Here is a 15,970-nt window from a genome sequence, read left to right as displayed (position 1 = left end):
GCTGGGTGCCATCCCAGGAACGCAGTTGCTTGAATCAAGGTTAATGTGGAGCAAATCAACTCCTGTCCAATACCTGCACATGCAAACATGGGATACTGTAAGGATCTTGATGAGAACTGGTGAGTCATAGAATCATAGAATTGATTGGAAAAGACTTCCAAGAGCCAACTGTTAACCTAACACCAATATTGCCATTAAACCATGTCCCAGAGTGCCATATCTGTGCATTTTCTGAACACCTCCAAGGATGGTAACTCCACCACCTGCCTGGGCAGCTTGTTCCAATGCCTGACCACCAGTGCACATACATTTTATACTCTTGGTAGTGCCTAAGGTTACATAAAAATAGGCTGAAACTAGATGATCTTCAAGGTCCCTTCCAACCCAAAATATTCTATGATTCTCTTGTTGGAGTTTTTTATTCTGTGAACAAGGAAAAAGAAAATTGTTTGCCTTCACAGGTAATTGTAAGGAAAAGCCATTCAGCAGTTTAAGATTGGTGCCAAGGTTAAGAAAGAACTGACTCTTTGAGCAGGCAGTCAAGAATTGTACAGACAGGGTAAATCAAGTCTGCTGGGGTAGCACTGTAACAGTACTTCTTGTAACAGGAAAGCAGTAATGAGAACAAAAAGTTTGCCACTCTGAACTTCCAGGTGTTTGGGGGAAAGTCTTCCTCCTATGGATTTATGATGTCTTTCAGTGAAGATTAGTTTGATGGTGTTAAAGAACAGAGGGAAAAAAACAACTAGTGGTGCATGTAATTTTCAACTATAGACAGAAAAACTACACCAATTCATCTTTCTCTCTTCACAAGCCAAGATAGAGACACTATAAATCAGAACTCTCATGTCAGCGTTTAAAAGAAGCAAGAAATATGCAAAACAGTAAATCAACATGAGGTTGCCTATACTGTAGTTGGCTGTCACAACTATACTAGAAGCCAAAAGATTAATGCTGAGCATATTTATTTCTACTGCCCTAAGAGTAAAAGGCAAGATTAAACATCAGGAGTCTTTGGTAACAGGTGCTGAGGGATTACTGCATATGCTAGCAATTTTTCAACATACATGTCAGGTGCAGGCAAAGGCAGTGTCAAGGGAAGGAAATAGCCTCAGTTCAAGTTTTCCTGAGGAACAGGTGTTCGTGAAGCATGTACTCTGGCAGCCCAAAAGCCCTCCTAGAAATTAGAAGGCCAAACCTACCCTTAAGTAGACTCTTTTTGTGGTCTGTTGAAACCAGCAGGAAATCACAAGATGTAGCAAAAAGTACAAAAGAAGTTACCTCTTTTTTAGTGTATAATATATAGAGAGCACCATAAATTTAGCTTCCAAGCACCTAGGTACTTTTGTACTGGATGCTTGAAATCACCTGGGAAAATTAGGAATACCAATCCATGAAGAATTGCCTCTTTCCTTAGCAAACCACTAAAGTAGTGCTCAGTGTCATGCCATCAGTACCCAATATTGTTCACAGCAATGCAAAGCATTTGTCAGTACAGAACATCTAAGACATGAGAATCATAGCAAGAATGGGGGCAACACAGTCATTTACAAATCTAAAGTTTCCTCTCTGTAATAGTAACAATAATCAGTAAGGTACAAATAGAGAAAGCAAACTTTAAGCTAAATCAAAGTCCATTGCTAACTACTGAAGATCAGAAACGTCTTGGCTACCTCCTTCTGCCTTGGCAAAGGCTACATAACAGAGCTTCTACAAAGCATGTTGCATGAAGGACATTATGCAGATGCTTGCATTACTCGCCCTATTCATTGTAATATAATTAGTTATTGATGAAGATTTGAGAGAGGAGGAAAAAGGAGGGAAAACTGGACATAAGTTTATTGTATTACCAGATTAATTTAAAAATTGAATGTAACTAATCATATTACAATTAACTGGAGAAGGAATTCTAGATGGAAATTAACAAACTTGTGTACATTAAAGTAAAAATTTAAATTATGCAAAGTACTCACACATTTACAGAAACAAAAAGTTGCAACTAAACACCACAGATTCTCACAAGAACCAGAAAAACTAAAATTGTTTTCAGGCAATATATATTAGAAACCATTCATATAATGAATTATACTTAGGAGACAGGATATCCATTTTAAAATACTCTCTTGAGCAGAAAGACTTTCATGGTTATGTGCCCTTTGCTTTAGAGAACAAGATATTCATACGATGGAATTGGGAATTGCATCACAGAAACAACACATCTCAAAAGCTTCCACAGGATTTCTCTAGACTGTAAAAGGGTAGCTACAGAAGAAACTCCAAATCTCAAGGAGCATGTCAATAATGACAGTACTCAGTGATTGCCATTACCATCAATACAAAGCATATGATATCATACATGGGTCATACATGTCAGAAAACAGTCACCTTGTGCAGCTCACAGAGGCAGGTGTAGCATATTTCAATACAGACATCATATCAAAGTAACATACCTTTCACGTACTGGAATTTTAATGTCTCTGCTCCTCAATAATAATCATTTACTTTAGATTGTTCTAATTTATTTTTAAAGCATGCCTAGTCCAGAAAACTGTATTTATTAACTAAAGGTGAATGCCCCTGTACATAGGAAGTGGATTACTTTGCTACTAGGAACATGAGGAGGATTCACTTTTTTTTTTATCCATTACATGGCTTTGAGAATAAATAGATGGCACACTCCTGTATGTATAATATTCTGTGATAATGTAAGGATAACTTTAGATTATTTCTTTTTATTACTCCATAGATTACTCCCAAAATTCTGTTTAAAAATCAAGGTCCATTATCTGTATTTTAAGCTGTGACATATGTGCAAACAAACAAACAAACAAACAACAAAAAAAACCACAATTTGAAATTGTTTGGGACCTAAGATTTGGATTTGAGACCATGCAAAATTACAGACTGTTCAAATACTTTTGTCCAGATGTGGCTCCTAAGTGCTAATTTTTATTTTTTTTTAATTGCATATAAGATCATTGCCTCTATTGCTAGGGACAGGCTATATTTACATCGAACCGTAGCAAAATGTCTTTTTGCTCCAAATGCCACTCTTTGGCTTCAGGAGAGTCAAGATTCCCTTTTGATCAGTGTTTACACATAAAGTAACACCAATAACAGGAAGTAGAAACAGCCTTTTAGAGCTCTCACAGTAGTGGAGAGAGCATAGAAACACAGCGACTGTGAACAGACTGCCTACATTTCCATAGAAGTAAGTATGACAATCAGCCCCTGAAGTTGTGCACTCAAACCTAGGTGCCAATTTTAAATATTTGTTCTGTGGCCTTTCAGGTTGACCGAGATCATTGTGACTGAAATATCCCCTACTAGTCAGCCTCAAGGCAGGCTTTGAAGGTAGAAATATTTGTGAAAATTATTTACAGACCTTTTAAACTTGCTGCCAGCATTCCTACTGAAAGACAGGCTGTGGACCTTTAATCTTAACATTCTTATTTTTACATATTTCTTATGCAGTATATGAGAAGGAGGAGGGAAGAGAGTAGAAAATCTGATCAGAGTTGTTTATGTATAGTTCTTCAAAATACCTGAGACTGACCACAAGTCAACCGTTACATTTAGTTTGTTCAGCTAATGAAAGAAAATTCTGTTAGGTTCCACATAGTTTACACAGCAAGAAACCAAAACACATTTTCACCTAACTTTCAGAAAATAATTTTCTCTTAGAGATGTTGGGGTCACCATGATTTGACATGGAGGACTTCTCAGGAAGTGTCTAAACCAGGGAACCACTGCAAGGCTTGAAACAGCAGTTGGATCTGCCATTCTGCAACATGAACCTCAATCACATCTGCCATTCTTCAATATTTCAACTGAACCACATCTGCTATTCTTGTTCCAGCAAACCCTCTGTTACAATGTCAGAAAAAGTTATTTTTTGTGAACTTCCCCCAGATCCCCAGAGAGGTTATCAATGCTTTTAAACATATAAAGGTAGATGCCAAGGGATGAAGCCAGTTTCTTCTCAGTGGTAGCCAGTGACAGGAGAGGGACAATGGGCAAACACTAGAACACAAGATGTCCTATCTAAACATAACGAAAAATTTCTTCACTTTGAGGGTGATGGATCACTGGAACAGACTGCCCAGAAAGGCTGTGTGCTTTCAAAACCCACCAGGACATATTCCCATGCAAGTGATCCAGGTGAACCTGCTTCATCGGGGAGGTTGGACTAGATTATTTCCAGAGGTTCCCTCCCAACCCCTACCATTCTGTGATTCTGTGATCTCTGAAAAATTCAAGTCAGGACCTTAAAATGGTATGATTACTTTAAAACAATGCACAGCCTGTAAGGAAAAGCCCTGGTGCTCCTGGTTCTAACCCTTTGGGCCTTAAATTTTTTTCCCACACGTGGAAAGACTGTGCAGACCATACCCTTTAAGTTTCAACAAAAACTGCACAATACTGCACCTATAAAGAAAAACAGCAAAAGTTGTGTGATAAGATGATAGTTTAACCACGTGTGCAAAAAACAGTGAGACATGAGATTCTAGGGTCCCTGGAGTGCTAAGTCATCTAAAGAGCACAGCAGCTTTAACAAGAGTCTCCTACAGTGTTCTCATATAAGCTTTGTAGTTCATGCAATATGTACCTGATTTTAAAAAAATATTCAAAAAGGATTTTCAGGAATGGAAGGGAAAAGAGAATTCAGAATTTTGAACACAACATTCACAATACTCCCTTGCATTAAGGCACTGCCTTACCTCCTCCTCCTTCAGCTGCCAAACCACACAGGAATGGCAAATGAACAAGGAAAGGCTCACCAGCAGTTTTTCCAGGAATTAGAGGTAACTGTAACTAGAGCTTATCCTGTGCCAAGCAGCTATGCATCAGTTATACATAAAGATTTTCTATTTTTATTTTACATCAAAATAGAAAGTTTTTTAAAAATCTGGATATTTCTGCATTTCATTTGAAAAACATACTGTGCTAAATTTACAAGAGTAGCATTGTGGGCCTTGCTTAGTGTTTAAGCTATATAGAGACATGGAAAATTATCCCTAGAACAGATTTTTCAGGCTACTTTCAAGATTATCAGGCTATTATCAAGATTTCAGACTGAGAAGAGCTTTTGTTCAAGATACACTGTTACATTTTGTGACCATCAACAAGAAACAACTTTCAAGACATCCATTTAAAAATATCTCCTTCTCAAAAAAATTTTACCTTTTTTGAGGTCCAAAGTAAAATGGACTTTTATTTTTCTCCTTTGTCCTAATGCAACAGAAGTTTTTCCTCTTCAAGAATGCAAGCTTGCTGTAAGAGGGTACAGCGCCAAGATCCCAAAAACCCTTAGGTATTGTAAGAACAACTGAAAGGCTCTGGTCAAGTTTTGACTGACTTCCTGCACTGTGCTACCACCCTCTGAGTGATTATCAAAACCCTACTGCCCTGTCACAACAGAGAAGTTTTGTTCAGAAGGATAGGTTTATTTATGCAGCAATCAGGCCAAAGGTGAAGTCAGAGTCCCAGAAATTTTCTCCATGTAGAAACCAGCATAGGTAGGGACAGCGTTGAGAGTAATGCTCCTTGATCTGTCAGAGCTTCAGAGACAGCAGGAAACAAGCAACAGAGTATCCTTCCCTCAGATCTTGTGCAACATCAGCACTGGTACACCCCTACCTTGTGCTGGGAGAACACAAGGCAGAAGACTAGTACACCTTAGAATGCAATGCCTCTTATGACAAAGACTGAAACAGGAGACAACAATTAACTGATATAAAAATCCTAAAATGCTCTTCAAATTATTCTTTTTGTGTAAAGAATCTTATCATTTCACATTAACTAAACTATTTATTTTCATCACAAATGTGTACTAGTAAGAGGCAAAATGATGCTAGACAAGCAAGGATTGGAGGGTATTTGAGACAAAATGAGTAATAGTCCTGAACAGAAAGGCAAATCTGGTGCTTGTCATTTAAAATTGAAATTGATTGAATTCAGTTTTTATGTCAGAATCACCATTTATTAGTCATACCTGGATCATCTAATTTTCATAAGCCTGCCAGCAGAGCACTTTGGATAGTTTTCAAAGTTTGTTCCTTTGAAATAATCACATGCTGTCCCATGGGAATTCCAAGACAAGTTCTCTTCCAGCAATATTCCGACAAATGGCAATTAACAGAAGTTGCATCCCTTTTAGCTGTCAGCTATAGATCATGAAACATAACAGTGCAGTATTGAGACAGATAAGTCTCCTGGTTTTTCAAAAGACAGAATCACTGTGGACTTCACATACTTCTCGTGGCTCAACGCCAGCTTTAGTTTTGTCAAGTATCACTGTTGGACTAGTCATGCCTGAGAACAGAAAAATTATGAGCTCCCAGTTTTCCACTTCTGATGTTTCTCAAGTTATTACAACCAAAAGTTCCCATGGATGCATTAACGTTTCCTCCATATTGTAGCATTTTAGTTAATTGGGTTTTCTTCCTGATGATGGATGACTTATATCTCAGCCTCATCTGAGGTTTGCTTTGATTGTTAGGGAACAAGAAGTGAAATACTGTGGAACATTATTCAAATTTCAAAAGAATATTGTCTACTCTTCTACTTCCAGCTTCACATGCTCAAGTTTCCCTGTGTTTCTTACTTACTGAAAATATTCTATTTTACATATGTTAAAAGAAAAACCCCAAAACAGTCACAGCTGGTAGTCACTATTCCAGGTGCTAATTACAGTTGGAAAAAGAAAAAGTTTAGAATATTAGAATGTCTGTTTAATGTGGTAAATAGAATGCCACGTTAACAAGTTTGACAACCACTGCCTTCTCCTTTGTATTTAATAATAGACACACATCTGGGTTCTTACAGTTGTTACCCCAACTTTATGGAAATACACACAGACACATGAGAGATGAACCAAAAATTAATGAGATCTGCATTTTGAATGCAACTTGAGAATTTTCTTGCTAAAAGATCAAGCAATGAACAACTGACTTGGATTTGCTGTTTGAACTGTCAGCATATTGTATATCTTGAACAAAACTGACTTTTGTTAAATAATATTAATCCAATATGCACTATCCCATACTAAACCAAGCATTTTTGTCTTCCCAAGTACAGTTTCAAAAGAAACAGCCTTAACATGAGATTTCTGCTGGGCCAAGCACATCCAAGAATTCACACCATCAGTGAGAAACAAACAGAGTTCTACTTAAAATGTGTGATTTACACTGGGGATTTTGAGCAAATTTAATTAGTTTCCTACATTTCAGCAGAGTATATTAAGAGTAAATGAATTCTCTCATCATAGAAAAGTGAAACAATGAAGAACAAATTACTTAAACCATCTTCATAAATCAATTCATGCTAAAATACGTGCTAATCCCAATCTGTACTTTGGTTAGACATTACCATATGAGCACATTCAGCGATTTTAATTGAAACTGCCTGCAGTTAAACAGAAAAGGGCAGCAAATCAAGACCACTGTCATCATTCATATTTGCTATTGCAGCATCAAATCTGTAAAGAAAAAATGGCAGAGCTGCACCAAACAATGTTCACTGAGCCTTCTAAACAGCTACTCTTAATGATTCACTTGTAGCATGACTGATTCAATATACGGAATCCTTAATGTTTGTAAGGAAAAACAGGAGAGGATAATCTTCTTTCCAGATTTACAGAGCCCACCAACATTATACATTTTCCATTTACATTTATAACAAAATAGAATTATGTAGAATTACTAGCATTTGGCTCTATAAAGGGTAGGAAGTTAATCTGAATATTCCTGAGGCATTCACTCAAAAATTCATTCTATGTTTTGAAATCCAGATCTCTCACTAGATTGGATTGGAAGTGCTGTAAAAAATAGACTGTTCCCTTGTTATTTTCTTACTTCCACATCTCTTCCCAGATTGAATCTTCTAATTATTGAAATGCATTAAAAGACAAGCACTATTTTTCAGTTACATAAGGATTCAACTGAGCTAAAAAGATTATGTGCAAAGAGCATGTTTCTGCACAAAAAAATATTTCTGTTGTTGACAACATATATTTCATTTATTAACTACTGTGTCCATTTAACAAACCATTTTTACTAACAAAGACAGCCATAAGATTTTTTTACTGAAACTTTCTCTCATCAACATTTTTTAAACACTGGTTGCATGTTCAACAGAAAGCATTCCAAGGTTGAGTTTAGATCCTCAGGTCAATTCAATAGCATGACACGGACAAAAATTGAAATCAGAAACCTTAACTTTGTCATCTGAAAGTGGAAATCTTGATAGTTTTCCCAGATGGAAGCAAAATTCAATAAAGTGTGAAGGTTGCCCACCAAACAGACCCATCTACCTCCAGTTAGATCTACAATTAATTGCCTATCTCAGAAAATTACTTGGATGGGCACTTCTTATTCAGGGATATACCGCTCCAAAAAAAAGTCACAAAATCAAGTAGTATTCTGGGACCATAATCACATCTTAACCCAAATCAAGAATTAGAGATATTTTACAGAGAGTAAAGAGAGTAGAAGTATCATCCTCATCTAACAGACAAATGCATACAGGTGTATTAAACATTTTCATAGTAATTCCTGCAAGTTTGTGACAGATCTGTATCTGTAGCCACATTTTGACATGTGTTGTAGTCTATCAACCCTTCTTCTTCACTGGAATCATCTCCTTTAAAAGAAATTATGCTTCAAAAGAGGGAAAATCTGAGAAATCTCTCTTACCTGGCAAAAAATGATGCTGCCACTGAGGTGCCTGTGGATACTTCACTGGCAACGTATGTGCTCTGGGAAGCAGGGAAGCTGTACAAGGAGGGTTTATCTGCATTGTAGCGGTTCAGTGCTGCTTCAGTCAGGCCCTCTCGACTAGTCTCTGTCATAAGCTGAGATATCTGAAGACAGAAAAAAACCCAAAAGTGTTACCAGCTCAAGCTCACTCACCCCTCCTCATCCAAGTTGTTGGCTCTGTGAACAAGTTTATTGCTTCTGCCATGCTAATCTACAATACTTCGACTCAAATCTAACCTTGCCTGCATTAAAAGCAATGGCATCAATTTATCCCATCACTAGAAATGTCAGTAATGTCTATGGCTTTCCATCCATATGGAAATGAAAGGTTAAATCATAATCTCTGCTTGGTTTTACCTCAGGGCACAAGAGAGACAGCTTTGATATGTGTAAACTATTATTATTTACTTAAAAAAGAAAAAAAAACCCACACCCAACACATTAGTTTGCGATTATAAAATAACAGAGCACTATTACATTAAGTATTTTTGTCTGCCTTTCCTCAGAAAAGCCAGCATGTAACATGGGAAGAAGACCCATCTCTCTGGAAATTGGGATCATTGCCACTCACTTTCATTGTCTTAAAAGGTTTTAAATATCCCATAATTTAACATTTTTTCTCCCATTAGGAAGCTTCATCTCAGCCTTTAGTTATATAGGAAAAGAAACTGAGTTCAACCAGATTAGACCCAGCTCTCCTCAAATTAACTGCAAGATCTTTATTGAGTTCAGAGGAAGCTGAGTCAGCCCTGTTGAAGCACCTTCTCAAAATGTTGATTTCAGTTTCTTGACTATTATTTCTGCATGAATTTACAACGATGTGATGTCCTCTGTTGCACTCCATGCAAGTCCTAACAACTTCCTTTTCCTCCTTCCCTTATTTCAAGCACAAATAGCTTATGTTCGCCAAGGCATGTCACAAAATTGTAACATATGCCTAAAAAGAAGCGTCCCAAATTATTGCTAACAATCATCCAAGGCATAGCTTTGCTCCACTTGCAAGTAGTTTGCAACATGCAGTCTATCATCTGATCAGTTTCAGTTCTCATGCTTATCCTTACCACCACAATACAACAGAGTATCTTTGTGAGACACATCAGAGAAATACTTGAGATCATCCTGTGGTTCTTATTTCTACTTCTGATTTTATTTCAGTTGTTAAACATTTCAGTTAGAGACAAAGTCTACGAAGTTTTATTGTATTTGGAAGAGGGAGAGACATGATATGGCAACGTTTTTTAGACCAACTACCAAACTATGTCATCTTTTATAGAGAATTATTACCCATTCTTCTATGGTGAAGAAGACAGTCTAAGAGTTTGCCCTTATTTTACATATTTTTAGGCCAATCAGTTGTAATACTTCAAGAACAGGAATGCTAAATTAGACACTGTATTTTATGAGGAACCAGTGAAACTGCTGACAGTGCCCCTATCATGTTAAGTCACACACAGATTCCTTCTGATTTACAGACTGTCTACATTGAATGAGAAGTGCTCTCAGAAGGCTGTAGCTGAAATCCTGGACTTAAACTGACTCACAGTGCTGTTAAAATACAGGAATTTGGGCTGGCTGCCAGGATACCTCCCTACATTTCCAGTATGCAGGCAAACAGACATGTGTTCTTCAGTGTTCTGCTAACCCACATATGTCCATTTAGAGCATCCCATACACTTGAATTAACTAAACAATAATTCCTCGAATGCTCCATAATCTTTGCTAAGTCAGGTATTTATATTTGCAATGAACTAGTATAAGATTCTGCCCTAACCCTTCAAACTGTTCCAAAACCGGTTTAATCATCTATCACGTTAGGAACTGCTAGGCAAACGGATTTTAAAAGCATTCCCTTCTGAGCACAGTGCACATATAAATGTAACCTTGCCTCAGTTCACCCAATTCAGATATCAGAAATCAAGGATGAGTCACATCACTAATCAACTGTCAGCACTGACTGTCTCCAGGAAGTGCTACTCACTTCCACTGCAACCTGGACAGCAGTTAAGAAGTCAATGAGTTGGCTTATTGCAATTTCAGTTGCAATCACAACCACCCCATCTTCTGCCAAAAAAAAGATTTGCAGCTCCAAATATCAATTTCCACAGCCAGTGCAGCACATTTCTGTTGCTGTTAACATATTCCCTGAGGTTCCAAGGTGGTGAGGCTTGAGAGAGACATTTCAGCTACCTGGAAAACAATTTGGGAAACCCAGAAATTATACATCATGACATAGGCATAAAAGTAGTAACTAAATGATTTCTGCGTGTCCTGAGTTCATCTAGGATGCAGTTAATCTTCTTCACAAGAAGCTGGAAGAGGCCACAACCAGGACAGCAAGCTGAACCAGCTAGTGGGGTATTGATACCATAAACATCATGCCCACTACTTAAAAGGAGGGGGCTGGCTCAGGCAGTTGCCTGGCAGCAAATTGTGGGCTGCATTGGGTTAGCACATCACATTTTATATAAGCTAAGCAATATATTACATTTTTACTATTGCTGCTATTCCTATTGTTCATTTGTTCTTTGCATTGTTCTGTGAAACTCTCTTAACTTGTAAGGTTTTGCAGTTACTTTTTTCCATCCTGATGGGGGAGGGGATAGGAGGGGCAAGTTGTGTGAACAGCCACATGGGGCTTGCTGCAGCTGGGCCTGAAACCACAACACTGTGATTACAGGCTTTCAGATGATCCCTGTCTATATCCACAAGTCCTGTTAATTTGAACAGTACAGAGCAAAGACAGCAATAAAAAGGCTCAAACTGATTATAGATAGTGCCTGAAAGGTATTATTCTTGACCTTCCTCAGAAGCTGGTTAGATGTTTGGTTCATGAGTTTGAATAACTAGTTATTAAACACAAGCACTCCAAACTAATCAAATACTTGCTTACCAAAGAGACATGAGATTCTTTTAGAAAAATATAAATATAAACCATTCCCTGTCACCTATGCTCTCAGAGGGAAATAGATTTTAGTCAGCAAATAGAATGTTAACACTTTTTTTTAAATGGGGATGGAGATCTTCTAAAGTCTGTATTTAAGTCACATTTTCTTATAGCAAAATGCAAAGAAACTGGAAGTAATCAAATACATTTACAAAATCTGTATTTGTGGAGTTTCACCCTATCCTTAAAACAGAGAAATAATATGCACTCATTTTAGGAACTGCATATACTATGGGCAGATGCAGAATGGGATTGTTTTGATACAAATGTAGGCTTTTCACCAGTCCTGCTATGTTGTTATGTATCCTACACAACAGCTTAAGTACTACAGGGGATGGTCAGCTGTTCAAACAGCATGCTGTGAAACATCTGTATGGTACTGATCACCAGAGCCTGCTGGAGAGGCAGCACACAGAGACTGCATCAAAAGCAGCGTTCTGGTGCAAACAGCCATGTCGGAGAGCCCTCCCAGAGTTGCTCTGGATGGACACTCATAATGGAGCATGCTGGAGTCATACAGCACCCTCATCCCAGCACCAGCTCCTGGTTTCCTTACCCCTACTGGCACACTTTCTGGGCAAAAATCCATTTCTCAGCATGAACTCTCAGAACTAACAAAATGCACATACTGTCTCGTCTTGAATTCCACTGATGTCACTGTTTGCTTCAGCAGGGACACTTCTTTGTAGCTGCTTATTACAAGGATTTCAAAATGGGAACACACTTTATTTTACTTAAAACAAAGTCCACACAATTCATGACTTCAGAGACGACTGACTTCCAGGCAGTTTTATTGCATTTCTTTTGTCTCAGATTGAAAAGCATAGAAATAATTTAGACTAATGTACCAGATTGAAGAATAGGCCTTGGTGATAATCTTACTGTCTCATTTACTCTGTTCTCTAGCCACAGTATCAATTTACCCTTTTCTCCTCTATCACTGCTCACTGAAGTTTACACAAACAAAGGATCAAATGCACCCAGGATGTATCAAGCATTTAAGGAAAAATACAAATATTTCCAAAGAACTTAGAGAATTTCTTTTTATCCCCATCTCAGTTCAAACACCATAGTTGAAAATCACATTTTGAACATGAACAAGCTCAGGTGCTTTTTTGATTTGCCCCTGCTTCTTTTTTTAACTTCCCTTTCCTCCCCTGCCCCCAGTAATGTATGCCTGATAAGTACAGTTCATGTAAATCTGCCTATTCAGCATCACTTTCTCTCATTAGATACTGTTTCTGAATTTAAAGGGGAAAAGAAGAAATGATTCCTCAATTCTTTTTACACTCTCTTCTGTGAGTATCCACATAGCACATGCAACAAGACAGATGTCCCTCCCAAGGTCCCATTTTTTCCTTCTGTCTCATAAAAGCAAGGCAGCCATTAACATTCTCTTTCACTGCTTTCTGACAGTATACAGCACGAGCTTGAGATAAATTATGATTTAAATTCTCTACTTGTAAGAAAAAGATTGCTCTGCAGTTAAACCACAGCTGTGAGCCAGGCTAGATTCTTCCTTTGCTCAAAGAGTCACCCTGCATGTAAGACCTGCCATCATGCAGTGTGAGGCTAACTGTATTTATGTAAGGGCATTTTACAGCCAAACTCATTAATGTTTCCAAAGATCCTTACTGAGGATTCCCAAATGACATTACTGTACAAATGGAAGGTAGCATTTATGAAAGATACAAAACATCCTTTACTCTTGAAATAGTGAAGCATTCAGGAACGTCCCCAAAGTCTAGTCAACATCAATGACTGATGAACGAACTGGATGCACAGAAATGTATGAAATGTATTCCTGTCTGAAGCCAAATTCAAGATAAATCTGTGTTCAAGTTTACTGCAAAGCAGTTCTCAGTGTCCAGAGATCCTAATCTCAGGAGAAAAGTTCACTAGCAAGAAGAAACTGAAGGTAGAAAGTTTTCTTTCATAAACACACAGAGTCATGAATGACTTCTTTGGCAACACACTCTCGATTCAGAGCAGCACTTAATTTTTCACCCAATAAATACTGACAAAATCACTTCCTGATTTATTTTAGACATCAAACATCTATGTTAACCAAGAAAAAGGTTCTTCTTAAAGATCCTTCTTTTAAAAGATGAGTTGAGATAAGCTCTGAAGGATTCTGCTCTCACAGCTTTAGCACTACCAAGAACATTGTAAAATTCTCTTAAACCTTCTCACAACACAGGCTTAGCATCTTAATTTCAAGTGTTCCATTACACACAGTCAGGTGTTCTGGCTCTTCTAAAATACTGATTGTTTTTTTTTACCATCTGCCCTACTCCTTTTGGGTCATCAGTTCACTCTTAGTCATAACGAGATGAAGTCATTCTTCCCATTTGGCTCAGATGGTTTCTGAGCATGTCACAGTACATTATTCACGTTTTTCCACTGACAAGTATAGATAACTAAATCTTTCCTGTGAAGTAAGCAACCTGGTTTTTCCTAAAATTGACCTACTCCTAACTAATTGTTAAGGATTGAGGCAAGAACTCTACATTACAAATTCATTTTGAAAACTTGAAGAAATCTTCTGTTTTCTTTAGTATATGAGAGTTCATGACAGTGTGGTGGATTGCTGAACAAGATAAAAATCTTAAGTTTTCAGTGAGCCTTCAGCTTCCCAGTAACTAGGAATTTCAGCAGAATTACATTAGCTTGCCTATCAGAAGTAGCATCAGAAATCAGAGTAGGAACTGACACTTCATAGAATCATAAATGTCATTTCCAACTAGAATGATTTTAAGATTGAGTCCAACCATTATCAAGCTACCAAGACTTGTGCTAAACCACATCCCTAAGTACCACATCTATGTGTCTTTTAAACACCTCCAGGGATAGGGATTCAAACATCTCTCTGGGGAGCCTATGCCAGTGTTTGATAACTCTTTCAGTGAAGAAGTTTCTTTTAATATCCAATGTAAACCTCCCCTGGTGCAACTTGAGGCCATTCCCTTTTGTCCTGGGGAGGCTAATGAAGGAAATATTTGAGTTCTACTTCACCTTGAAAGACCTCACAACAAAGAAACGCATCAGTAAGTAGTAGGACCTCTTCCTACAATTTGGCCATCTTATCTGAGTCCCTCTGAAAATACTGAATTCATCATTTTTGCCTAATGTGGAAGTTCAGCATTAAGTTCTGTGCATCATAAATTTAATGTATGGTAGCATTCAAAGGACAAGATGAGAGCTGGGATCCATGGTTCTCAGTGTCAAAAAGAAAAAAGAAATATGGATAATTTGAAATTTATCATGTTCATTTTCATAATTTTAATGCTGTTAGGAGGGATTTGCATGTGAAAATAGGAAAGGGAAATACTTAGGAGTCGATTTCAAATATTGTTGTTAAATACAGCTTCAAATGCTTTGAGGTAAATCTGGTAGAGGGTTTACTGAGAGTTATCAGTAAGATAAATGGGATTTTCAAGACGGAGGGGTAGAGGGAAAGAGGAATCTTGTGCTGCCCACACAGCTACCAAGTTAATTTTAATACATCCTTCTCAGGTCAAAAAGGAACAACTACACCATTCAATCAGAGCAGCTTCAAAGTGGTGGGGATTTGCTAAGTCAGTCACCTTTAATATGCCATGGAATACCAAAGACACACTCCACATCAGTCTCAAATCGCTCACTACCAGAGAGGTGACATTTAAGGAATTTTCCAGGACAAAATCCACCTTTAGAAAAAATAATTATTAAATGGTAGGAAGTTCATGTAGCTAAGGGCGCTGACAGTCTTATAGCATCTTGCCATTTGATTATGACCTTTTTCTCTCATAGCAGTCTACTAGCTGCTGTAGCTCGAGATCACTGCAACTGCTGATACAGACACTACATGAGCACGACAGCAATTCATGGTAGTACTTTCCTGTCAAAAGAATGTGTTCTCTGGGAAACAGGCTGAAAAAGGGCAGGCATAACGTCTGCTGCATTCAGTCCTTTTCTTGGATGTGGACATACCAAATACTGCTGAGGCCACTCACTATTCATTCTGAATACTGAAACCCTAGAGAGGGCCCTTGTGCCTGCTCTGCTCCTGCTTTATTCGAATTTGCACACAAAATCTGAAATATTGGTCTAACGGAAGGGGTTACTGTAACAGCACAGATACAGTGCCTAAACACAAAGCAGTACACCTTACAAAGAGTGGAGTTTTCCAAAGGGGAAATCATTGGGATGGCAGGAATTATGATTATGCTTCACATTTAACAAGGAAGACTCAAACTATTTTGCATAAACTGCTTTTATTTAAACA

General features: G+C 37.8%; 1 protein-coding gene across 1 annotated transcript in view; it reads right to left on the bottom strand.

Moving 5' to 3' along the window:
- Positions 1–15,970, bottom strand: part of KIF26B (kinesin family member 26B) — a 290,280-nt gene that overhangs the window by 169,765 nt on the left and 104,545 nt on the right. Inside the window, exon 4 of the mRNA XM_054397640.1 lies at positions 8,697–8,863. Within this exon, the coding sequence (XP_054253615.1) occupies positions 8,697–8,863 (167 nt within the window). The remainder of the gene's footprint in view (positions 1–8,696; positions 8,864–15,970) is intronic.

Source organism: Indicator indicator, chromosome 2 (assembly GCF_027791375.1).
Source record: "Indicator indicator isolate 239-I01 chromosome 2, UM_Iind_1.1, whole genome shotgun sequence".
Lineage (NCBI taxonomy): Eukaryota > Metazoa > Chordata > Aves > Piciformes > Indicatoridae > Indicator > Indicator indicator.
The sequence above is the reverse complement of the archived record's forward strand: the minus strand, read 5'-3'. Positions and strand labels throughout refer to the sequence as shown.